Consider the following 27,154-nt stretch of genomic DNA (forward strand, 5'->3'; position numbering starts at 1 on the left):
ATTAATAATATAAAATCCACTTAGTTAATTTTTTATTGCAAAATCAATTGAAATGTTAGATTTTTTATATATGGAATATTTAGAGTAATGCTGGTTGTATAGAATAGCTAACATAGTATTGGTTTTTGCTGTGTGTGATGTAAAAATATGACATTTGAATTGTGAAATTTTCACTTAGGCCAATCTTTAATCTTTTTCTTTGAACTAAGTGATGTGCTGTAGATGGAAAATTAATTGCATATTTATTATTTAACATCACATTTTTACATTACGTGATGCTGGTCACGTGCTTAGAATTCATTTTCACTCATCCATGTAAGGCAAAAATTTTATCAAATCAGTGCATGGTAGTCCCTACAAACATAAGGTCACAGTTATAAATGCAGCATTTATTGAAAAAAATCTCAGTTGCTAAGTATGCTGCTGTGCATTGTATAAGTGCTAACAAAAGAACAATCATGCATAAAAAAAATAGTGATACTTTAACTATTCGGAAGACTGGCCATACTTGTAATCTGATTGTTTTGAATGACTTGTATTTTTTTTTGTGCAAGTGTAATTTTACAATGGTTGTAGCAAAATATTGAAATTAAAAAAAGTACAAAGGCAAGGAACATATTAAATCTGTTAGTAATTAATTTGCCAATGTCTTCATCAGAGGGTGAAGTGAATAGAAAGAAATAAAACTAATATAGGAAGCACAAAATAAATTATATTCCTGAGGAAAGTCAGAAATTAATTAAAAAGAAAGAAAAAATGAAATATGGAGAAGAAGAGACAAAAAATGAGACAACATAATGCAGCTAATTAAAATGTCTGGCAGACAACAGTTACCTGAATGATCCAAGAATAAATCACAACATGATATAGCTTTCATGACACTGAGGAAACAAGTAAAAGAGTTTATGACAATAGGTAAACCTACAGATGATGTTATTGCTCTAAAACCCTTTTCTGAAGTCCATACAAACGATTGAGAGGCTTCATTTTCATCATGTTGTAGAGCTCAAAGACTCTAACAAGCCACAACTAAAATATATTTTAAAAGTAAGATTTAATTGAAAAAAAAAAAACTCCAAAGCTTTCTGTTTTTTTGTTTGTTTTTTCTTTTTAAATTAGGTTATAGTGACTATCAATATATTATGTAAAAAAAGGTCTTGATATTGTACAGGTTTAGACTGCTATCTGTTTTTTTTTTTTTTGCGGAAACCAATAACAATTTTGAGTTGGGTTTCTCTGCACGCTGTAAGTAAATATTTTTACTCAAGGTATAAATTTTCTTTCATTGATTTCTTATAAATGACAACAGGGTTTCACCCTTTAAGTTCTCTAGCTAATGAGACAGTAGCATGCAGTCTGCTTCTGAAAAAGCAATCAACATGACCAGCATCACTTTAGTTTTTAAGAACTTGTATGCAGTGACATTATTTTACAAGGGTGTATCTTTGGTTTTTGAACTAACATTGTTTGGTAAAAAGGAGATAAATGAACTAAGCATGAGCTGCAAACCTAAGTCACTGCATATTGTGTGTGTGTCTTATAACTCTTTTTTCATGGCACATTTGCTGACTTGGTATAAGTTTAATTAGGTGTGATTTTTGTACGTAATTTTGTAGGGTAATCTTATAAATTTACTTACGATCATGTAACCAGCAATGGCCACTGGAATTCACTTAACCTTGCACCTTGGGGACTTTACGCTGTGTTCCAATGACCATGTAATAATTTTAAACCACAATTTCTTTAAATGGTTGTTTGTACTGCTTTACAATTCTTAACCACCAACCACGAGGTATCACTTATCCCAACCACGTGGTGAGTTTCAGGCCTCTTCTAAAGTTGGTTATGTGACTGAGGTGTTTTGAGTACACACAGTTGTAAAGATTTTGTACAATGTGTTATCGATATGAAAAACAGTAATAATGAATTATGCAATTGAGAATCACTATTTGAACTGGAGAGTTAGCATGAGAAGCTTCCCTGCCGGTGAGAGCAGGAAAGGGTTTATCGAGGTGCTTGTCAGTCAACCAGACGACTCCATACCCTGGGATAAGACAGTAGCCAGGTCCCTATTTCTGATAAATTATGTAAAGAAGCACTTTATACTTCAAATGTAATCAGTCCCGATGAGTTTGGTAACAAATGGATAATACGTGTTTTGATTTTCCCCATCTTTGTTACCAAATGTGTGGTCACATTATGAACAGTGCAGTTCACTATATGAAGACAGCGATTTCGAAAATTCGAGGTATCTAATGAAAATTGTTTGAAAGTTTTATATGGTACAGTGAAAGGTCTTTAATCCCGCACATTCAAGAGCACGGCCATGCCGGATTAGCATTTTTTCCAGATTATCAAGCGTCAATATAGTTTTAATGAGAATACCAAGTTTGAAAATGTGAAATGTGAACTGTAACCCACTAGAAAACAGGAAAAACTGTACTGACATGAAAACTGACACTAGCGGTAAACACTGGCAGCACAACAATGCAACCCAGTGGCTAAGGTCATGAGCGTAGATCCCTGGGGGGAGGGAAGCCCCCTCTGGAATTAAGAAGCCCCTCATTGAGGGGGCCCCTTTGCACTTCGCAAATCATCACTGTGAAACGGGGATAGTAAATGTAAATGTCCAAACTATATTTAATTAAAAATTGTCTATATATTTTAAAGTTTTCTGATTATTGTAAGCATATAGGACAAAATGTGGGCAGTATACAACATGTAAGCACCCAATCCAATCCAGAGATAACTTGTATCTGTTAAAACCCACACACAAAACTCTCTGGCCATGCCACTTCCCTCCCCCCTGCTAATTTTCGCATTAGTTCTATAGATTTGCACCCCTGGCTAAGGTCAACAGCTGGAATCCACCTGAAAGAATCTGAAAACATGCGGCTCAATTGGTGCCGGATTACAGAATGTGCCGAACCACCACGGACTGTCGGATTAAAGACCATTCGCTGTATTGAGCCGGTATTGTCAAGAAATTGTGTTGTAGATTTCTTGAATGCCCTAGAGCAGTTGCCAGAAAATAGAGTTGAAACGCCGGCAGGTGCCTGTGGGCCGTCGCGAAGGAGGACCCAGTGGAGGCCAGCAGGTGCCAGATGATGGTGGTGCAGGCGTTCAGCAAGGCGCTGCAGCAGCAGAAGGAGGAGAACTGGTCCCTCCCGGTGATGTACACCGTCTGCCTGGACCTGCGGCTGTTGGCCATCAGTGCAGACGCCTTCCTCTCCTCCAAGGAGCACAAGAGGAAGAAGGTGCATCTGGAGAAGGCTGCCGAGTGCCTCATGGCCTGCTTCAGGATCTGCGCTGCCGACAAGTGAGCTCAGGTCTTCCCATTCCTTCAGGCCTCCCTCGCCGTCAGTCTTCCAAGGCTTCTCGAGATCACTTGGGACGAGATTGCGATAAAACCGACATAACCCCGCGAACATCTCAATACGACCCATAACACCAAAATATGAGTTAACTACACCATTTAGCACCAATGTGTAAATTCATTGAATGCAATTATCTAGCATGAATTTTGTACCAGAATGTATAAACTAAATGGATTGGAACAAATTTATATTATGTTGTTTGATCTTGCATCTGATATTAGTTACATTTTTTTCCTTAATCATGTTGGCACATTTTTCAGAAATTTTCTGATTAATTTTTATTTTTCTGAGTAGTTATTTTCTAGACATGCTTATTACAAATTATTTTATTGTATTATTATTTATAATTATTTTAGTTTCATATTTGTTAAATAATACACAATTTTTATGAATAAAAACAATATATAAAAAATACACCAAAATCTCCTGTTTTAAAAACAATATTGACCAAATTATAAAATCTTATTCCTACCAATAGCAGATCCATCCCCAACATGTATCCTTCGATTTGTTTCCATGAGCTTCTCTAATGACCTTGCCAACAAGACATAAATACCAAGTAAACTTATAAATTTAAATGAAATATAATTGTTCATATGGCAGCTGACTTTTGTTTGATCGTAAATTGTTTTTATGTTGGTTTGTTGCGGATGTGAACTTTGAAACATATTATTTTTACAGATTGTAGGAAAAATTATCTAAATTTGTACAATATTTTAGACTGTAGTAAATCGTAAATTATATGATGTCACACCATACAACATAAGGTCAGCTTTTCAATAACTAAAACTTGTATGTTAATCTTGCACCTTTACTTAAGAGTCAGTAATACCCCTGAAGAAGAAGTTATGCGAGAGGTGATCTAACTTCCATAATATCAGAAAAACGAAGCTACCTGAAATTGTATAATTTTTTGTGTGTGTGCATCAAGGAGCATGTAAGAAGATCTGGAGTGGACATGTGTAGGGCGAGAGCGAAGCCAGCCGGTTGCGAAGAAGGGTTGAAAAGAAAGAGGAGAAGAGCGTATTTCTACTGCAAACGCAGCCCCAGCCCACTTGTCCTTGAGGTTTGAGTGGCGATGGTGTGCGGCTACAATGGTGATTTCCTGTAGCGCATATGGCTGTACAAATCGATGGAATTCCAAGCCGGATGGCGTTGCTTTTCACATGTATTAAAGATTTTTTTTTCATTTGTTAACTAAATTAATTCCCAAAACTTTTGAAGCATCAGAAAAAAGTGGCAAATGTTTTAAACAGAAGTAACTAATCTTCGAACTTTTCGAAAAACCTAAGAAAACTATTTAACAAAGAGAAGTAGTTTCAGTTGTATAATTCTTTACTTTTTTCATAGATTTCCAAAACGTGACGATCAACGACAGATCTGGGAAAAAGCGACAAAGCGGAAAAATTGGACTGCGTCTCCGAACCATGCATTGTGTACAGTGCATTTTGAAGACAAATGGGTCTTAAGAAGCGAAAATCTAACTCGATTAAAGGATGATATGGTGTTCGGTATATTAAGGTTTCCCTCAAAGGAACGGTTTCACAATGCTTTTAAGATATTAGATAAATCCCAACATAAGTTTAAAACATTTCTCTTAAGAGTGTGCTTCGTAGCATTAAAAGACGTGCCTTAATTATTTTGCAAATTTAGGGGTTTTCGTATTTTTTTTAGAAATATAGTACAGTATGTATTAGCAACTACGTTAAGAACTGTTATTTTATTCACACAGAGAAAAGAAATACAAAATGCTAAAATTTGTCGTCTGTCTTTTTATATCCTATATAGGCTTGTTATTATATGTGTGTTGTAACATGTATAAAAATGTTAAATATATTCAACAATATTTGGTAATTATATATATTTAAAAACTTTTATGTACGCTACTTGAAACTACGTGAAAGGTTTTCAGTCTATAAAGGCCTATTCTATGATTTTTTAAAATTATTAATTCTTATGCAAACAATTAATAAAATTGAAAGTTTCTTACATTGTCAGTATATGCATAGCATTACAGTTATTACAAACAATTCTCTACCAGTGTTAAGCTAAGGTTTGCATGTTACGTTGGTTGAGTAAGTAGACTGGAACATGAACATGATATTGAAAAGACTTCTAACTTCTACTAATACACGTATATTACAAGAGATTTGTAATAGATTAAATGAAGTAAGTAAGAATTCGTTTTTTATAAACGTTGTGTATGAAATTATAAAATTTGAGAAGTATAATAACAAAAAGAAGTGCGTTACGAAGACATATGTCGGTAGTGTTACCCACTGAAACATTATTCCCACTTCAACTCTCTGTAAAAATAAAAGTATTGGGTTGAATGCGTCTAGAGTGGTATATAAATAAAATTTGAAGCTTCTTCCTAATTTCATTCGCAGGTGTCCCCCACCTATAGTTGCAAACAGAAATTTTTCCTCGATGTTGAAATTTACTCTGCGTATTCACAAAAAAAATTGGCAGTAAATAGGTATTTAATTTTTAAAAATGAAAGTATTCATGTTTCGAAAAAAATGTTAAAGCGGTGTGGGGAAGAAAGCGGTGTGGGGAAGAATGTTTACAGATAATCCAGTAAAATTTTCAGTTTGATTGTTTTGATAGTTTCGGAGCTGTTGCGAGTTTAGTTTGGAGGATTTTTCCGCCGCGCGAGACAAGTTTGGCTCGTTTTCGTTTTCTTCCAGCGTAGAAAGCAGGGAACAAACGCCGATACCCGGCTTCACCTCGCATCCTTTGCTGGCCTTCCCTTGTCCTCTCCAGATGTATTACTGTATATTAGCTCCATGGTGTGCATGCATGTCCAATAAACGCTTCCATTTTGAAAAAATATATATATTTTTTAAATTGTGATTTAAAAAAATTAATAAAGTTCCCTTAAATCGACAATTTTGAGTGCAATAATTTTGCACTTCTGCAACTGGTAGATAAATTTTGCCAAACAAAGAGCAAAGTCAGTGAATTTTAAATAATGAATTACTTAACTGGAATTCTTGATTTTTTTTTGTTAAGTCGTAATGATGGAAGGAGTAAAGTACAACACCACCACTAGTGTCATGCTTATGTGCGTGGGCTACTCTCCGTCCGCATTCCTGAGCGTTGGACCGACAGGGTGGTTGGGCGGAGGGGGCGGGGGAAAGAGGAAGAGGGTACAGAGACAGGACAATAATAGCTGTCAGCTTTGAAGCGGAGGGAGGCTAGAGGTCTTTCCAGGTAGCAGTAAAGGGCAAAATCATTGGTGTTAGATGTGCCAGTGTCTTGGTACACTTACAAATTTTCAAGGTAGCGTAAAGATACTTTCATCATAGTACGCAAAAATACCGCTTGTAATAAAAAGCATCACCCCTTTAGTTTCAGATCAGCGTGCTGACCACTTGACTCCGCGATGCGAAAGATTTTGTAAATTCTAATTACTATTCAGAGTTATAAAGCAAATTTGGGAAAGGGGTGAATTTGGGGAGAGGAGATTTATTAGATCATTAACAAATAATAATTAGCGGAGAAATGTACCACTTTTTATAATACAGTACCTGTACGCTTCATAATGAAAAAAATAATAAAAAATTAAAAAAAACTACTAATTCCAATTTCATTTGCAATATTTTCCTCTTAAATGACTATTAGTACTTTTTCTTTACATGACTGTAAGTATTCTGAATTATTTATAAAATCATTAACAAATAATAATTAGCGGAGAAATGTAGGCCTACCACTTTTTATAATACAATACCTGTACGCTTCATAATAATAATAATAATAATAAATAAAAACTAATTCCAATTTCATTTGCAATATTTTCCTCGTAAATGACTATTAGTACTTTGGTTGGGAAAAGACTGAGCATCACGAGATGGCAGAAGCTGCTAAGCTAGACATACAAGAAGCCATCAAAAGAGGACATGTTGATGAAAATGGAATTTCACTGTTGACGGTGGTTGTTGACGGTAGTTGGCCCAAACGTTCATATCGCACTAACTACAACTCTCTTTCAGGAATGGTAAGTTATATCAAATTACGTCTTTACATTCTCATTTCAGTATTTTAGTCTCGACTTCAATGTATTTCAAACGACGCCGCTGATTGGCGTGTTTTCTTGGAGATTTTCGTACACATTTTTTCCCCTTCATTTTTGGAGATGCTTTATTAACACCTCATTTCACCTATATGGGTTTTCAAGACCTTAGATATCAAAGCATACCCAAACATCTTCACTCTAGAGTATTATGACAAAACTACGAAGTTCTTACTGAACCTATGTATTAAAGTTATGATAAAGCTATATGTAGTATGGTTGTTGCGGTACCAAGTTTAGACATATTTTTCTGCAAAGTTCATTGTTGAAACTATACATCTAATAAAAACATAATGTAAGTAATTGGATACCGGTGTGAAATGCACACCTAGAGAAAGGTTTCATTAAGCGTACTAAATATGCGTTTGTATATGATGAAACGAATACATACATTGTTGCTCTAATAAAATATTGAATTGAGCACTACAGTTACCAACTCAATGCTCAGCACTCATATGCTCTTGCCTCAGACTACATGTTAAAATGTTTATGGTCTCGTATCAATGAAATATAATATGCAAATGATATGTTTTGTTTCAGTATTCTTATGCAGTTGATATTTTTTATTTAAAATATATATTCGTATTAAAGTTTCCGGCAATTCTTTCACATATATCTATAAATATTCACATAAGAGTTATGTCATGCGTTTTATGATTTTCTTATGTATTTAACAGTCTACAAGTATACTTATGGTTTCATTTTTGAAGATACTTTGATTACCATTCGAGATAACATGTTTCATAAATCCGAATTATTAGATATTATCAAGTACAGGGCATTCTGCTAAAAATAAACCTAACTATTTTTCTTCGTTTGATTTTTCAGGCAGCTTTCGTGGGGTTTTACACCAAAAAAGTAATATTTATAGGTGTCAAAAATAATTATCGCTCATTCTGTCACCGTGCAGAGGTGCGCAGTGAAACACCAAAGGAACATACCTGTTTCAAAAACTGAAATTCTAACCAGAGTTCTAGTAGCATGGAGGCAGCAATTATCGCCGAGGGGTTCCTTTCTAGTATGGACATGTACGGATGCATATATGCTAAAGTAATTTCAGATGGAGACTGTAGTATCTACAAGTTGTTACACAAGTTGTGTCTAGTGAAACAAATGTTGTATGGCCATTCGCCCAATACACCTCCTATACAGCATGGGAAGGTTAACGAAGAACGTGCACTCAGGGAGGTAGAAAATGAAACCGGGCTGAAAATAAGTCAGAGTGGACTTTTTGTGCATGCTGATATTCCGTTCCTAGGAGCCACACCCGACGGATTACTGGACAACAGTTCAGGAATAGTAGAAGTGAAGTGTCCGTATGGTATAATGTCTGCGTACCCTACCGATGCCATAATGGCGGGAAAATTTAAAGCTGTAAAATTTTTGGAAGGAAATTACATTATGAACCAATAACATAATTTATTACTATCAAGTTCAAGGACAACTTCAAATCACAAAAAAATATTATTGTATTTTTTCCATTTGGATTCCTCTCGGGCTGCACACCATTCGCGTAGAACGTGATGACAATTTCTGGGAGAACGAAATGAAAACAAAACTTTGTACATTTTACATGGAATGCCTTCTCCCCGAGATCTTTAATCCCCGCTTTCCACGCTCAATGCCAATTAGGAATCCTAAGAGTATCGAGGAAGCACAGAGAAATTGTTTGGCCATAACTGCAAGAAAAAAATAGAAATAAAATATATTTGTAGAAGCCACGTGTTTTTGTTTATTGCATTTTAATTACGAAATTAGCTTACTTTAATTAATAATAATAATAAATAAAATGTGCTATCAAACACTACTGTATTCTGCATTTCTTTTTAATGCATTATATGAACGACGACTTGTGTGTGTAGCCACACAAACGCATTTAAGTTTTTTTTTATGTCAGTTACTGTTAATATGCACCAGGAAGCAAAGCGACCAATTTATTTGTCTATTAAGATATTAATTACTAGCTGCAGTACCCGGCGTTGCCCGGGCTGAACACAGGGTGAAGGAGAACTGTTTAGAGATCAGATGTAGTTAGTACAGTAGAACCCTGTTATAATGTTCCTGCATATAATGTTTTCCTGCTTATAATGTCATATTTTTAAAGTCCCAATATTTCCCCCATAAGGACAATGTATTTATTTCCTGCATATAACGTTCATAAATATTGTAATTTCCTGCTTATAATGTTTGCTTTCTAACATTCAATAAATGCGGAAAACATGTTTTAAAACCAAATTATTCCAACACTTACGATAAAAAGTTTCCTTTAAATATGTTTATGTTTACAATCACTGCCATACAATACATGAAGTTTGTTAAAATACAATTTTATGCAATGTACTGAAGGTACACAATGTTCATAGTTACGTGTCAGTTGGCACCCTTAGTCAACTCTTCTCTTCCTTGCCATTCCAGTGGGTATTCAGATGCACTTACATAGTCCTACGATATTTAAGTTGCCAACCACTGAGCGAGGGCATAACTAAAAGTGTTTTCTATTGCTTACAAATAATTTTTTTTTCATTCATACCGTAATCGCTCGCGTAATGTCCGCAGTAATTTGACCACATTTTTGGCCAAAAAAATGGGGTGCGGACATTATGCGAGGAAAAATACAAAAATACAAAATTTTGTGTTCTATTCAAGTCGTGCGTCTTTGTTCTAATGATGAAGGGCGGGGGAGGCAGCGACGTTGCAAGGGGTGGAGAGGGGCAACGACTCCGCAGGGGGGAGAGGCAGTGCTATGACAGGGGGGAGAGAGGCAGAGGCGTGGCTTAACCTCCCTCCTGCCAGCTAGCCAGCCAACCAGACAAAGGAGTGTTAGAATCCTTGACCCACTTCCCTTCCTCCTTCACTTCCCCTCTTCTTCTCCGACAACACTCCACATCAACACAGCGGCAGCCGTGCTTTGTTCAGTTCAACGAATTTCCCCACCCTTTCAGAACAGGAGAAAGGACAGCTCAAGGTCACGGCTTTGTTTACAGAGCCGGTAACTTTCCATTCGTACTGCGTCCTTTAGGGGGGGCCAAAGTTGTGTTGCCCGCCGCGGTAGACGACTGGTGCGGACATAATGCGAATTTTTAATTTTTTCTTTTAAGGATATATAAATAAAGGGTGCGGACATTATGCGAGGGCGGACATTACGCGAGTGAATACGGTACTAGGAATTGCAAAATTAAACATTTTCAGGTGGCGAAGGAGTAGACGTTCTCACTCTTAATGTTGTCATCATGAATCGTGAGACAATTTTACAAAAAATGTGGCAATGTATCTTTAAAGACAAAAAAAATTTAACCAGGGAACAAGACAAAGTTGAAAAATTGTTGGCTTGTTTCAGAAAATTAATGTATCAAGTATACTATCTTTGGTTTTAACATTAAAGTTGTTTACATAGCTTGGTGAGTCCATTGGTACAAAGCTCGAACATTGTTAAGTGATAAATTGAGATTTCCTGCTTATAACGTTTTCCTGCTTATAATGTTTTTTTCTTGTGCTCCCTTGAAAAACATTATAACAGGGTTATACTGTAATTGTCTTCTTAATTTGAATGTCAAGTGTGCAAAATAATTTATATCACTTTCAGATCCCGACAGACGTTCTGCCAGTGTATAATTATTTACCTCTGTGTGTGTGTGTGTGTGTGTGTGTGTGTGTGTGTGTGTGTGTGTGTGTGTGTGTGTGTGTGTGTGTGTGTGTGTGTGTGTGTGTGTGTGTGTGTGTGTGTGTGTGTGTGTGTGTGTGTGTGTGTGTGTGTGTGTGTGTGTGTGTGTGTGTGTGTGTGTGTGTGTGTGTGTGTGTGTGTGTGTGTGTGTGTGTGTGTGTGTGTGTGTGTGTGTGTGTGTGTGTGTGTGTGTGTGTGTGTGTGTGTGTGTGTGTGTGTGTGTGTGTGTGTGTGTGTGTGTGTGTGTGTGTGTGTGTGTGTGTGTGTGTGTGTGTGTGTGTGTGTGTGTGTGTGTGTGTGTGTGTGTGTGTGTGTGTGTGTGTGTGTGTGTGTGTGTGTGTGTGTGTGTGTGTGTGTGTGTGTGTGTGTGTGTGTGTGTGTGTGTGTGTGTGTGTGTGTGTGTGTGTGTGTGTGTGTGTGTGTGTGTGTGTGTGTGTGTGTGTGTGTGTGTGTGTGTGTGTGTGTGTGTGTGTGTGTGTGTGTGTGTGTGTGTGCGCGCGCGCGCGCTGCGCGCGCGCGCGCGCGCGTGCGTGCGTGCGTGCGTGCGTGCGGGCGGGCGGGCGGGCGGGCGGGCGGGCGGGCGCGCGCGCGCGCGCGCGCCTCAATCAGTTTTGTTTTGTAATATGTTTGAAGTAGTTATACAAATACAAATCATCAATCCATCTCTCTAAACATATATTTATCTCTATCTACATCTTTATATATCTATGTATCGCTCTATCGCTATTTATCTCTTTATATCTACATATATACATATATATCTCACACTATCTATCTCTTCTATATATAAATATATATATAGCTGTATACATCTATATGTCTCTTTATCTAACCCATTTCATTCTCTATGCCTCGCTCTATCTCAACTTATCTCTGTCTCTCTCTATCTCACTATATATATAACTTTATCTCTGTCTATCTTTTATATTTAAATAAATTGTGTCATGTGTGCGCACTTATACAACAAAAACAGACAAAGTGTTGAACAGGAATTAGCCTGTATATGAAGTGGTAATTGAAAAAAAAAATTCAAAATATTTTCAAGGAAAAATATACGAAATCTCACACAACAGCTGCGTAGGGAGCCAACCACGCGAGTGAGCCACGCTGCACTTTCTTTGTGACATTGACTCCCCTCCCGCACCGCAGTGACGCTTAGTCAAATGCTGCTGCCTGGCTAGCAGAGCGGGGTTTGGGCGGGGCGCGGGAGCAGAGGCAAGCGGTGGTGGGAACACGAGCGTCAAGAGAGACACGACGACGACGGACATTTGCTAGTTACTGAGTTACAAAGATAGAAAAATTAAAATATGTTGCTTAAATAATGTGGTTAATATATAACACGGTAAAAAGTAGCCTATTTCCATCAGGAATAATGTCAGCTTCTAATGGAAAAAGAATTTTTCAAATCGGTCCAGTAGTTTCGGAGTCTATTCAATACAAACAAACAAACAAACAAATCTTTCCTCTTTATAATATTAGTATAAATGTTGTTATGTTACTGTTTTATGTAACAGAAAATTTGCTTTTTTCGTCTACGAGAACGTTAATTATGCTGAAAACTAACAGTACTCGTATTGGACATATATTTTATTTGTGTTTTGTTTGTGACATTGCTTTTTATGACTCCTACATTTATAAGATTTTTTTCCCGTTTATTTTGGTTGTGCCATACACATTTCTTACTCCTAGTATCTAACTATTACAAAGGATTTACGAATTTGCCAACTTTACTACAAGATGTGATTATTCTAGCAATGATATGTATTTGTTTTACTGTGCACAATTTAAATATTTGATCTATGAATTAACTTTATTATGACTTCAAGATTAATTTTTAATGTCAAAATAGGGTACCTATGTAATGTTTAGCAAATTTTTTGGGAATTTATATTAAAATGGATAGGCTGATTTGTTTTTTTATTGTTAGGCTAAATTAATTTAAAGTGGTTATTACATTATTTAAAGTACTTTATATCAATACAGAAAATAAAATTTTTGCGAATGTGTTAACATGTTTTTATGTATAGGCTACTTAGATAGCCAATTCCTACCCTTTTTTTATATGGTATTCTTAGTCCGTACTCTCTATCCAAATAATTATTTATAAAATAATTAATGATACAATTAAATGACGAAGGTGAACGTAAAAAAGGCAGTCAATAAAGTAAAGTTTATTGGCATAAAGCTGGAAATAAATAAAATTTAAAAAATGTGTTCAAGTAAGCTAATGAGGGCTAGAAGTTTTTAGAATTCTCCCAGAGATCCTTTCGGTTAGACAAGGTGCATAAGCTCGTGGCGTGAACTGGGTTAAAAGCTGGTTTTCAAAATCTCAATGAACACTAACTATAATAAAGCATTGCTACTATAAAAATCAATATAGTCTTACAATCTATCAAGGTTTTCTTTTGCACACGCTGCTTATTATTGAAAAACACATACCTCAACGACGAAGTTATTCAGATGTTTATTAATAACAACACATACCACACTAAACTCAAAGAACGCTGATTTACATAGCGCCATGTAAGCTACAATGAAAATTATTAAAAATAAAATCAATATCATAAGAAAATAGCATTGCTTATAGGAAAAAAAATTGTGTACTTCACTAATTTTTAGAGTCACATATTATGGAATTTTTAAATAAATACGCACAACATTCCAACATAAAATAAAAAAAGGACTGGCAATTTATGAAAATTTTAAGTTCTGTCAGTTTTGATTTAACGTTTAGCAAATCATAAAATAAGAGCAATTTTTATAAGTAGGCTTTACGTCGTCTCGTTGACGGTGAGGTGATTATAGATGGTTATGCACAACTCTAAACAAGAACAGGGTTTGGAGAAATAATCGGCCACGGCTTGTGCTAAGGAATCAACCAAACATTAGTCTAGAGTAATTTCTGGAAACCATGGAAAACCTAAAGCAGGATGGCTAGACTGAGAATCGAACCCGAGTCTCCCTAAATGTGAGTCAAATGTGTTACCGCTGCGACATCTTTGTATATAAATCCCTTCATCAATGTCTCACGCTGTGTCCAGCCCCTGCCCCGAGCACCCGGCAGGACGACAACTGTCATTCATAATGGCCACTCAAGTTTGTAGGGGCAGACAACCGGTTTGAGGATGGCTGGTCAAGGAAGAAGTGGAGATAAAGAAACAGAAGAAGCAAGTCTGCAAACTAGGTCCCCACCACCCCCTACCGCCCTGTCACATTCCAGTCCGCCAACCAGCCAGCCATACAGCCACGCTTCGGAGTTTACCTGGGTAGTGTTACTGACTGTTAAGATGAGAAGCCACTACTTAAAGGGCATTTAAGTAGCGCAGCTTGCGTTCATTGTGAAGCATTTATAAGGAAAATATTTTAAGAGTGTACAGTTGACCACTTTGTGTTTGTGCACATGTTTTTGTGTGAGTCCATCTGTTGGGGTGATCTTACAAGCGTTCATGGGGTTAGAGTCAATTCAGACTTAAGGAGGGTTGGGTGTAATGATGAAGGTGGTTACATTTTGGATGCTCCACACTTTCCCCTTTATCCTTCAGAAAGTCAGAGGCTAGCCAGTACTGGTCGAAGTCACAACTTTGAGATAAGAATCATTTTGAGTGGGAACGGTACAAGGAATGGTGGGTGCCTGGAAATTGTTGATCAACAGCTAGCTATACTTTGGTGTGGGTTGGGAGGGGAATCAGTTTCAACTGCAGTGTGCTTTAAAATTCTGCAGTAGAAAAAGTGAACACGTTTTCATTTCGAAACTGGAGTAAGTCATGTTCAGATGACAGCATAAGTACCACAGGATATCTGCAAACTCCATGCAACAGTAACATACTGTTCACATGAGATTACTGGTCATATAAAACAAAGAGAAGCTTTAAGCTATTCAAGGAGGCATGTAATTTTTATGTCAGAAAATACTGTAACTTATTGTAATTTTTTCCATTTAAAATTTTTGGACAGCTGATGCATATGGATTGGACATACCTAGTTTGACATAAGAAGTAGCCCTTTTTTTTAATACTGTAGGCAATCACACTTAGAACAAGGAACAAAAGCCTATCCTCTAGTGGCATATTAAGTTACTAATGGCTGTTTTTACCTTTAGGTACAGAACTTTGTATTGTGTTTGAATACAATACAGTATGTAAAACCTATGTTCTTTGAGACCCTAATATCAGATTTATAGATTTAGCTATGTTATGCTTATTCTTTTGTCTTTATTTGTCTATTGATAAAGTTCATGTAGCCTGTAGTTGCTAAACTCCCTCTATTGTAACACACGTGTTACTACTATAAGAGGTAAAGAATCATTTTATTTACTCTACTACCCATATTATAAGTCATGTAAATACGTGGAAAACAGATTCTGTGTGTGTGTGTGTGTATAGTTATTTTTAATAACTGATCAAGGAGATGATTGTCACTACAAAAAGGAATGCATATTATCCTACTAAATGCCTGCATCTGACTTTGAGTTTCTCCCCTGCAGTCGCAGTGCTGAAGAACTATCGAAGCGATGGGGAATGCTGATGCTAGTCAACCAGATGTTCAAGGTGTACTTCCACATCAACAAACTGCACCTCTGCAAGCCGATAATCCGTGCCATTGAAGCACTGCCGCTGAAGGATCATTTCAGTGTGGGCCAGTTGGTCACGTATCGTTACTACGTAGGACGCAAGGCCATGTTTGATTGCGACTACAAGTCAGGTATTGTACACTTTCAGTTTTGCTTACTGTATTTCTGTAATCTTCTTATGAAAATGATTATTTTAAAAAGATGGTATTGGCATACATGCCACATTTAATTTTTCTACTGCCAGCAGCAGTTTACTAGCCTGGACAGCTAGTAGAGGATGGCTAGATTCTTGACCGGATCACAGGTAATCTGGGTGATTGAAGGGATTCCAGGTTGGGAGTGATAGATGTGGATAGGTGCCAGTCAGTCGCTAGGTGAGGAGATTGCATATAGTCCAACTGCTGGTTAGCTGTATGGTCATGTTGGGGATGTTGAGATGGGTATTTTCGACTTCTCAGTATAGCATTGTCCTCTATCACCTTCAAACCACAATGAAATGGTGTATCCATTTTCCTGTAGCTCTTGAGAGCTCGGGTCACCTGTGTTTCAGCCCCTCTGGGAATATACGCCCAACCCAGGCACGTTGAAGAAAGTTAGTAGCACATTGTGTGTTGAATAAAACAGCAGCTGAAGTCATTTACGGGCATTTCTTTATGTTCTGATGCTGCAGAGGGGATCTAAAGAATGACTGCAGAGTTCCTCACTGACAGGAAAAAAATAGAAAACAGGAAATTGAACAGGTATCTTCCAAACCTGGAAAACACAGGGAAGTTGTCAATATCTAAGTACAAAACTAGTATCAGTAATTTTTCACACTATGTAATTTCTTAATGTCTTAGAAGTGGAAATTTTTTAAATATTATATTTGTGTGCATCTGTATTTTATCTATACTAAAATTAACCAAATGTAAGGGATTCAAGCAACTTTGCATTAATTTGAAGCACAATAAAATATCTATAGTCTTTTGTATAATCACAATCAATTAATACTGCATCCTTTTAAAGTTTGATCACCAAATTTATTTGTTTGATATTTAGACTGGCAGAGTTTGTTGAAAATTGTAACTGTGATAAGTGTTTATTGTGCAGAAAAACATTTTTTAGACAATTTCTGCATGTTATTTAGGTGTGTTGATGTTTTGATAATAATCCTTTTCTTGTATAAAATCTGTTATATTGTCAGTTAGACCGATGAGATGTGTGGGGAAAAAAGGGGGGGGGGAGAAAACTTGAGGAAATTAGTTGAAATATGAATGTAGGAAACAGTTTGGAAAAAATTATAGCACACACAAACACAGTGACTGATGACGTGACAGTTATAAAAGGAACACTAAATACATCAAACAGTAACATGGTTGTGACTTTTCGGGATCTGACATCTGCTCTCATCATCAGGTACAAACAGGTAATTAAGTTTCATTGTTCGGTTTGTCTGTGTCATTGTGTTGTCTAATGTTGTTTGCATTTACTGTTCTTGTTGCAGCTGTATTGTTGTCAGCCCACTGTTTTCGTGTGTACTGTAATTTTTCCTGACTAAATTCTTTCCACATAACTCTCTGTGTTGTCTATGCATTTAAAATTTTACATCAGCGGATTTTGTGTTATCCGTGTGTTTATGCATTCATCTCTGTTGGCCATTATTGATGTTTTTCTATTCTTCCTCATTGCAAGAATCATTCAAGAATATAGAAAGTTTTATGTGTTTTATAACAACTATAATTGTTATATAATGGTATTGGGAAGGTAGCAACAATAACACAGGCAACAACAGGCTGGCTTTCTATGAATATGGCTGCACCATTCCTGAGTTTTTTCTAAACCTTATCTCTTAGTAATTTCAGTTGCATTAGTGAGTAGTAGTTACGTTGCTGAAGGGACCTGAGAATTTCTGCTTGATTTGAGTGAAAAACTGTACAATATGTAAACGTTTATGGAAGAGAAATCTTGGAGTTCAAGTGAAAGTAGCTTATTAAAACATCTAACTGGAATATTATATCAGGTATTGCAATTTCATTTGGAGATAAACTGGCATTTCATGGTTGCAACTTACAACACTATTGTACTACGTAAGCAGTGGTAAGTTTGCAATGGTTCGCAAACACAGTGGAACCATGGAGTGTATGCCACTGAGCAGTGGCGTATTTCAGGACTCATTCAAGGGAGGGGCACACAATTAGATAGGTATACTTGCCCTTTCTGAATTACATCATTTTCATAAAGTTGCTTTCAAATTTATCTGATTAGTTTGTTGTATGTTGGTCTGTTTTATTATTGATGTAAAAGGTTAAACCTTTTAGTAAATACAATTTTTACCTTGATTTAATCTAACCTTAAATTTATTGTTTGATGCCCTTATGTATGGTTTTGATGCTAAATTGATGAATAATCTGAAAAAATAAAAACATTAATAAAAAAATTCTTTAAAAGCCTCATTACTCGTCTCATCGTAATTTTCACTATTTGAGTAACAAGATTTTATTTTTTAAGAATTTAAAGAGAATATAAAGAGGGAACCAGACACGTGTATATTCTGTTTTTTTTTTTACAAAGTTTTCTATTTACTGGATACGGAAGCAGTGAAGCACATTGGAGGCTATCTGCTTGGGAGACATCATGTTAAAAGCGAAACCTCATTGAAGAAAGGAGACACATTCTCCTCTTTGATTATTAATACTGTACACATTTGAGCCCTTTTGATTCACCATAAAGGTTTTTTTCATTTACAAATTGATGAAGCATGCAACAGCAGAACATCAGCAGATGTAGGAGGTTGAGGGCCCTTAATACGTAGTTTCCGGACACGATACTGACGAGCTGAACCACAGACGACCGGACTCTTGGCCAGTTGCACCCTTAGAGTTCAGGCATGATTTGTCATAAACTGGTTTGACCACATTCTCTGTGGCACCATTGTGTTTATAGCCCTGAATGAATGTCATTGGAAACTTCTAGATGAACCAACAACACTGGCAGTTCATGTTGTTACCACCCGCCACCTCTGGCTAGCTCAAATTAGGTGATGAGTGGAACATACAGGTTGCAGGTCACGAAGAAAGAATAAATTTATACACAATGTTTGATTTATTACCTGGTTTTAACTATTCATTTAAAAATCACAAAATATTTAACATAACTGAACAAATTAAATATAATGTACGTACATTAAAAAGAAGATAAAACCCAGAGCCGCCGCCCGAACAACGACCCCTCGGTCCGGTGCTCGGACAATGACTGATCTTACAGCCTTCCTTTCCTTCGTGCGGGCAGTGTCCTGGGCTCGCTGACGTAATTTTCAGCCAATCACGGCGCATGGTAACAGAGGCTTCCACGAAATGCTGACTTCTGTTCCCACAACGCAGCGATTTTGTATCTTTCTTGTACTCCCGTGACCGTGACTCACACGCCTAGCGTGTGAAACAAAGCCTCGGTCGTGGAAAAAACGAAAGAGAATCACGTCAGCATGCCTTCCCTCACAAAGAAGCCAACAAAAAAATACTTAAAATATAAATTTATGAATTTTAAAAATAAAAACAATAAACCCCGAGAATTACGTTTAAAATAACTTTTAAAAGGAAAAACTTTACATCTAACCCGAAATATGACAAAAAATTTTGAAGCGGCCTGCCGCCTCGTATGTCGCTACGTCACAGCCTTCCCACCCCTCTCTCCTCTCTCTTTTCCTTGTGAGTTTGTTTCCCCCCTCCTTCTTTTTTCAGCTTCTCCACCGATGCTCCAACCGCAGCGCGCTCTATGCGAGGCTAAAAGCAGCCGTCGGCTGTGCCTCGGCCTCTTTAGCTTAGCATACTTTGAGCTGTGATAAGCATGTGATCAGTCAGTTTGTTAGGCAGTGACGGCGCCGAGGGAGAGACTGCTGTGGTTTGATTTTTTTTTGTTCGCACGATATGGCTGTGTGGTAAAGTAGCTACAGTTTGCTCCGAGGATCCCAGCGTTTAAAGTAAGGTAATTGCTTGCCATCATGCAGGTTTGTCTTTGTATGGCTGCTGGGACCTCGATGGTTCGCCTATTCCAGGTTCTTTTCTCTCTTTCATGCCGCGGTTTGCATTGCCATCCGTTTATGCCTATTGTCTCCTGATGTCGTTGTCCCTTATTTTTTAAGCACCATAAGTGCCGGTGTCACAAGTTGCCTGCCTGAGTGACTTTGCTATGTTTTTGTCTTTCCTATCTGTTTCTCGCCACGTCTAGGGTAAGTGCTCCCTCGGGCCGTGCGTTTGTTACGTATGGGGAGCTCGTGGTTCGTAGGAACCTGTAAACAGCCATGCCGGCCTTGATATCTAGTCTACATGTTACGATTCTTTAAATATTAAATTTTTTGAATATTTTCTTTTGTAATTTGCTTGTTGTAGCTCCGCGCGGAGCACATTGATACTCTATGTAATATTTTGTTAAATGCTCGTACAATTTCTAAAGTAAACCTAAATTTCTGTCCCGTTCATGTATGGGTGCTTCCTATGCACGTAGCCTGTATCATTTTAGAGATAGTATTCAATATTGGGCAACGCACACGTTCGTTGTAATTATTCAAAAACATGTTATTTAACTTATTTAACGCAAATTGTTGCGTAAAATGCATGACCGTTTAAGCTCATGAGAATTGAGGTTGCATCACGAATTTGTTACATACTAAATGAACTTTGGCTGTGGCCTTAATGGAGCATATGTTGGTGAAGAAATTGTCTGAATTATTGTCCTCTTTTTGTGTCCTTGTGGACCGGCATAATCTCATTTTGTATTTTGCATGTATTTTGTGAATGTTTATGGAAAACATTATTAAAAAGAAGACAATTCGATTAAACGTATTATTCTTGTTCTATATTAATATTATATATTGTTTTTACAAGACACTCTCTGCTAGGTACCCTTAATAGAAAGGGTGAATTCATACACTCCATTACTCATATGAGCGCCGAAGTGTAACTTGGTGTGAATAGTTTGGTGTTTTGTAATTGTCTTCGTTGCAATTTATAACAAATTATTATTAATGGATTGCATGAGGAAGGCTGTAATCTGGGTTGTTACAATGTCAATGATCTCGGATAGATTCAGTGCGAGAAGTACCGGCTAATTTAATCAGACGTAAATGTTATTAGGTTTTATTTACAACATTTCATATATTATATAATACAGGTATCAAAAACACCACTTCTCATGTAAAATATCCATATTTTAAGAGTTTGAAATGCTCATTCTAGTTTAATGCCTTAATAAGATTTTTTATTTTGTCATAATTCTTTCCATATTAGAAGTTTTTTTTATAATACATATAGTGCACACTTTAGACTGCTTCATTTTGTAGTAACTTTTAAGCACCAGTATGTGTTTTTCAATCAGTATTAAAAATCATTAGATGAGGCTGCTATGGGATCGTCCATTAATCACGTGAGGCTCGAACGGGGGGGGGGGGTGTAAAGAGATATCACGTGTATTTTTTTTTCCGCCCGATTTCTACTAAACCGAAAAGCGATGCGTGACCTTGACTCGCCGTAGCCAGGCAACAATATCCCCGCCCACCACAACATGAACCACCCGGCTCGGCTTGCCAGTCGCTAGTAAGACTGTGATTTTGGCGCCGAATACATGCGTAAAACACATATAAGCCTTTCCTTTATTATTTTTATGCCAGTGAGAATAAACCTGCAACCTAAATGTGTGTCTGGACATTTTTATCACTGTGCTTAATTTTCCAGAATTAAATTAGATTATACCTATATTTAAAGATAATATTCCGAAATTTTTAAAAATATTTTGCACCAAAAATTATACGTGATTTATTGGGGGGGGGGGGGGGGGGGGGGGGTTTGTCTGAAACCTCACCACAAATCACTAGGGGGGAGGGGGGGGGGGTTAAAAATTTGCTAAAAAAAACATTACGTGATTAATGGACAACCCCTATCTTGTGGCAACCGCATCAACCATTTGCTTACCTTGTCACTATTGATTGTAGTGACTTCATATCGTTCAACTCATCAATGGAACTGCCTGTTGTCACTGATTTAATATGTATGAACTTCGGTTCATGCGTGCAAAAATCCTATAATCTCAGCATGTGTTGGAGTAATGTTTAGAGGATTGATCTCTGGATCATCCTTGGGCTAAGATCACTTGAAGAGCAGAATGGTGCAACTAGCCATCAGTAGTGTAAAGGTCAGCAAGTCTGTTCACCACGTCCAGAGGTAGTGTGTGTGTCGTGTGTCTGTCTTTCAATAGCCACTCATAAAATTATTTAGTTTTTAGGCATCAATTAATTATAAATACACATACAGTCAGGAATCAGACATTTTTGATTGTTTAATTTAAAAATTATTGAAAATTGTCTTGTGTGGACAAAGGATAAATAAATCATCATTAAAACTAGTGATGGTTCAAATCCGAAGTTCAAATTTGAATTTCAAAGGGTACCTCAAATCTACCACTCAAACCCATATCTAGCTGTCAAGGGTGAAAAATAAAATAATGTACAAGAAAGCAAAAATATAACTTTGGAGTTGAAACATTGACGAATCCTTTAAAAGTTTGTTTTGCTTAGTAAGTTTACAGATTAAGTACAATTCATATTTTTACATACATAATTACATCTTGGAGAATAAAAATAAGATTGTTTTGAGGGAAAAAATAAACTTAGTAAACTTTGACTTGTTAGTGTTGAATTTTTGAATTTACTACATTTCCTCCAATATTTTTTTTAGAATTTTATTCCTTGAATCTAAATTCTTTCAAATACTAGAGATTTAAGGGTTCGAAGATTTGAACAGGTCCATCCCTAATATTTATATGTTCAGGATACAAACACTTTCTTTTTGTGTTGAAAATGTTCCCTGAAGTGCTGAACAAACATCCTCCAAGTATTTTAGTAGGTGTCAAATACAAATACTTTGATAGCTTCATTAGCGATTAATATTGTAGTCGTTTTTAAGTAAACAGGTGTTAGTGTTTAAATTGCTGAATTTACCTTCCTCAGATATTATTCTTTGAATATTTTTTCCTTCAATATTGAATATTTTGAATCCCGAATTTATATATAATGGTTTCAGAAGTTTCAAAAGCTAATAAAATATAGTAAATGTTGGGTTACTTATTATTATTACTTTCGTAAATTCTAGCCATGTGTTTGTTGTGTTGCAGCTGATACTTATCTGACATTTGCTTTTGAAAGGTGTCACAAATCAAGCTGGAAGAATAAACGAATGATCCTTATATACCTTGTACCTGTTAAAATGATGCGGGTAAGTAAAATTTAGTACGTACATCATTGTGGTTTTATACAAAATTTCTATATTGGCTTAAATGACAAAAATGCATTAAAACATATTTTGGTTTCTTGTGTAGAATGATGCACTGGCAATTTTTGGTTTTCAGGAAGTTTTAATTTTAATTTTAATATATTCTCTTCTCTAGTGTTTCATTGTGATTTTTGAATGGACCCTTTATTTTATAATTGTGTTTTGTAATATAAGGACATTTTATTTTCTAATTGTATTTTGTAATATAGGGCATTTATTAGTTTACTTATATGAGATTTCATGTGAGCGGATACAAACCATTTTCGTTACTTGGATCATGCTCAGGAAAAATTTGTTAAAATGTTCCCAACCAAATATGGTCATAGTCTTTATTTAAATGTTACAAATAATCATCCTAAATTAAAAGTATTTTACTGCACTGAATCTACAAAATATATGTTGGTTTCCTTGTGATCCATGTTACATTTGAAATATGTAATTTTATTTTTTTATAATAGTTCCTAATGAATATTATTTATGAAAAATAAGGGCTAATTCACATGAAAAATTACAATGCTAATTAAAGTTATAAAATGTTTGTAAATCTAGAGACTGTATTGTAGGCTATAATGCAATTGATATTATAATAGTGATATAAAAAAGAACAGTGAGACATGTATAGTATGTACTTTTGTGGCATTATTTCCTGATAGTTGAGTTACAGAGAAAAATGCATTAAAAAAAGTTGCCATGATTACTTAACCATAAAATGATATTATTTGCATGACTTGACTGGACATAGAAATAGGCTAATTGTGCATCACTTGTTTTAATATTATTTGTCTTTTAATTTTTCAACATTGGATTTACATGTTTAATACAGTTTAAGAGTGGCAAATGTTTGCTGGGCTTGCTTGCGAAGTTACACTCCCGCAGAATGCACTAGGAACCAGTTTCCACCGCAGTATCTGGAATACTGAACTTAAAGAGTAAGCGTTATTTAGGTTCCCACAAGCAATTTAAAGGACCATGTAAAATCTGTAAATGAGCGCAGTGTCGTAACTGTCACTCACAGAGGATTATCTCTCGCCACTTTGTCTAAGACAGCCAGCCACTGTTCATGTGACCTGCAAAAAATCAAACTGCGCACATATCCTTTGCCTCCCAACCACAATCTCAACATTCGTTTATTTGGCCAGCTCAGAAAAAGCAGGTTTTGTGAACTGACATCAGTCTCAGAGGTCCAGTATAACTACCACGTTGCATGTTTCCTACCTGGAACCACAGCTGTCTGTAAGTGTGAATAACAATGTGGGTGAATTTCAAAATAAGGATTAAATGTTTAGAAAAAGAATATGGAAATAAAATTACTGAATGTATTACCATACTAATAAATTTAAATAGTATGTTTAAATGATAATTCTCTTACATAATAATAAAAAATGAATGTTTGGAATCCAGTGAATTGTTTCCAAATTCGTAGAAAAAAATTACATTTAGCCATCAAATGTTTGACACAACCCCATGTTAGTAAATTATTACATTATGAAATAAGTAAATATGTAATGGTGTCCATTTTCTTGATATTTTCTATAAAAAAAAAGTATTACCATATTAATTATAAACAAAATGTAAAAAAAAAAAAAACCCTGTGCAGTAGTATTGCACAGTATTTTGTTCTCTACACTTTAGTATATCTAGAATATTTTGTAACATATTTTAAATAAATATATATAAGGGTGTCCTGTAGCTCAGTGCCAAGCATAGATCAGTTGATAGGTCTGTAAATTAAATTGCAAGCAAGTGGTGAGACTGGCAAATCATTTCCACTTCCCAATTTTTATTTTTCCATTCCATAATTCCTTGGTGGTGTGTTGCTTCCAGGGCTTCATGCCCTCCAAGAGAGTGCTGGAGAAGTACGAGCTGATGCAGTTCTGGGAAGTCGCAGAGGCCGTGAAGAAGGGCAACTTGAAGGCTCTGGCAGCCACCATGGAGAAGCACGAGCCCTTCTTCGTCAGCTACGGCATCTTCCTTATACTCGAAAAGCTCAAGGTCAATGCCTACAGGAGCCTCTTCAAGAAAGTGTGAGTGTTTCAAAATATTATATAGAAATGAGGAACTGTTAAACTTATCAGAGTTATTTAGTTATATCGTACAATTTTTCTGACACAACTTAAGATTATAGTGAATTTTGGTTACACTATGTTTTCATGTTTGACATAGTATAAAAAAAAATTAACACTAAACACATGTTATACAAAAGTAATATTTTAAAATAAGATAAATATGTACAATATTTAACAGATTGCCTAGAGCCTTGTTGTGAGGGCTTAACTATCACAGTGTGCCGTGCAAGAGAACCTAAGCAATTTATGTTTTGCTTACCCTTTGCCACACATCAGGTAAATTAGAGGATTAATTAAGCTAGTAGAAGTATAAACAGGGTGTTATATGAACCAAAGTGTACTGTACAAGAACACAATAAATGAGAATAAATCCTTTATCACACGATGGATGGTTTCATACAGTCTGTGATAAAATATTTTACGAAACCTTCAATGTGCCCTTGCATGCATGCAGGCTGTGGTAGACGTTTCCATTGAAGAAGCTGGCAAATGTAGAATGTAACTTGTGTAGGCCTAGCTAATCGTGTGTGAGGCGAGATTGTAAGCAATTGCTAAAATGTGTATACTACTTTCTAAAATAATTGTGTCCTAAACACAAGTTTTGATTCACCTCTGAAACTGTTGATTCTGAATGCACTTCATACACCTGCCGAAAAAAGTTTTTTATTGGTTTTATTGTGGAATTTTGCAAATTTTGTGTTAATGAAACATGGATACTCATCTATATTTACTGCATAAGGCTGAACAGCTTAAGGAATGCATATATTCCCCACTTTAATTAAACAATTTGTATAAAATATAACTACTACTTGCATAACTAAAATGGTGCCCTTCTGCAACCACCTGATTGGCAAATAAACCAAACCGTCCAAAGAAAATTGCACAAGGCCATTGTAAAAAAACTTTCTTCTAAACAGTTAGCTGTCTGCCAAAACTTCTAAGTAATCTTCCTTCGCGTGTTATGGCTTTTATTTTGTAATTGTTCTGTATCAAAAATTATTATTTCTTGTTTAAAGAGTATATTTAATGTATAAGATAACAAACAATTCAAATTTACTTAAAAATTAGTTAGAATTTCATTTTGGCCAAGCTCAGATGTAAATATTTGTGCACTTGGAATTTCATTCTCATGAAATTTCATATTTACATTATAAATACAATGCATCTAAGTATGTACCAGTGGCCTTTTCTTTAGGAATGGATTCATTCAATAAATTTTCTATTGATACTTATATTCTGAAAGTTATTTGATTTAATTATGCATAGTTTAACTCAATACTTTTCATGTTATCATTTAGAAAACTAAAAAGAAAAACATAAAAATGTGATTAAGAAAAAAATATTTCAAAGAAAGATTTTAACATTGCAGCTGAGTTCTTATTTGAGTGTTGTTATGCTGGTTAAATCATTAACAGTGGTTAACTTCTGTTCATGAAGTCTTTTGAACATGTGGAGCAATGAATTCCACCTCTGGTTCATCTCTATAATATGAACTGTTTATTGGCATCTTAAAACTTCTCAGGCCTTTCAAAAGCACTTGAAATTTCCATCAATTTTCTGTGTATTGCATTTAGATTAGTTAATATTTTGTTTGCGATAGTGCAATCTTTAAAACAAATTGAAGTTTATGTACAAAGCATCTATATGCTGAAATCCAGATAATTCCAGCCCTGTACTCATGTTCTGACAATAGAGCAACTTTTTTTTAAGATGCAGGGGGGGAAAGGTGATGATTGGAGAGTTTTGAGTTAAATGAGAAGTTGAAAATTTTGAAAAGTAATAACCCCTTAAAAAAAACTATTTTAAAACTTTTCTGACACTTTGAAACATCAAAATTATGGAGTAGGTTATTTAGTAGATTTTGAAGAAAGACTACCTGTTGTAGGTGCGACTTCTGGAAAATGTTTACACAGGTTTTCATTTCATGGTCCATAGACCCCAAAACCGTAGTCGACTCAAAAGTTCCTGACAGTCTAATTTTGCCATAATTTTGCACAAAACACTTCCAAAGTGATACATAAAATATAGTATTACTGGCATTTAATCCGGACTTTCTGTGATCTGGACAGTTTACAGTCCCATCTGTTTCATATTAGCGGGACACTGC

The 27,154-nt window shown here is 35.8% G+C and overlaps 1 protein-coding gene across 1 annotated transcript in view; it reads left to right on the plus strand.

Annotated features, from left to right (window-relative positions):
• The window catches only part of LOC134536646 (PCI domain-containing protein 2), a 50,227-nt gene that overhangs the window by 22,132 nt on the left and 941 nt on the right, over window positions 1–27,154 (plus strand). Inside the window, exons 4-7 of the mRNA XM_063376455.1 lie at window positions 3,053–3,319; window positions 15,597–15,814; window positions 22,824–22,924; window positions 24,806–25,005. Coding sequence (XP_063232525.1) covers window positions 3,053–3,319; window positions 15,597–15,814; window positions 22,824–22,924; window positions 24,806–25,005 — 786 coding nt within the window. The remainder of the gene's footprint in view (window positions 1–3,052; window positions 3,320–15,596; window positions 15,815–22,823; window positions 22,925–24,805; window positions 25,006–27,154) is intronic.

Source organism: Bacillus rossius, chromosome 1, assembly GCF_032445375.1.
Source record: "Bacillus rossius redtenbacheri isolate Brsri chromosome 1, Brsri_v3, whole genome shotgun sequence".
In the NCBI taxonomy this organism is placed as follows: domain Eukaryota; kingdom Metazoa; phylum Arthropoda; class Insecta; order Phasmatodea; family Bacillidae; genus Bacillus; species Bacillus rossius.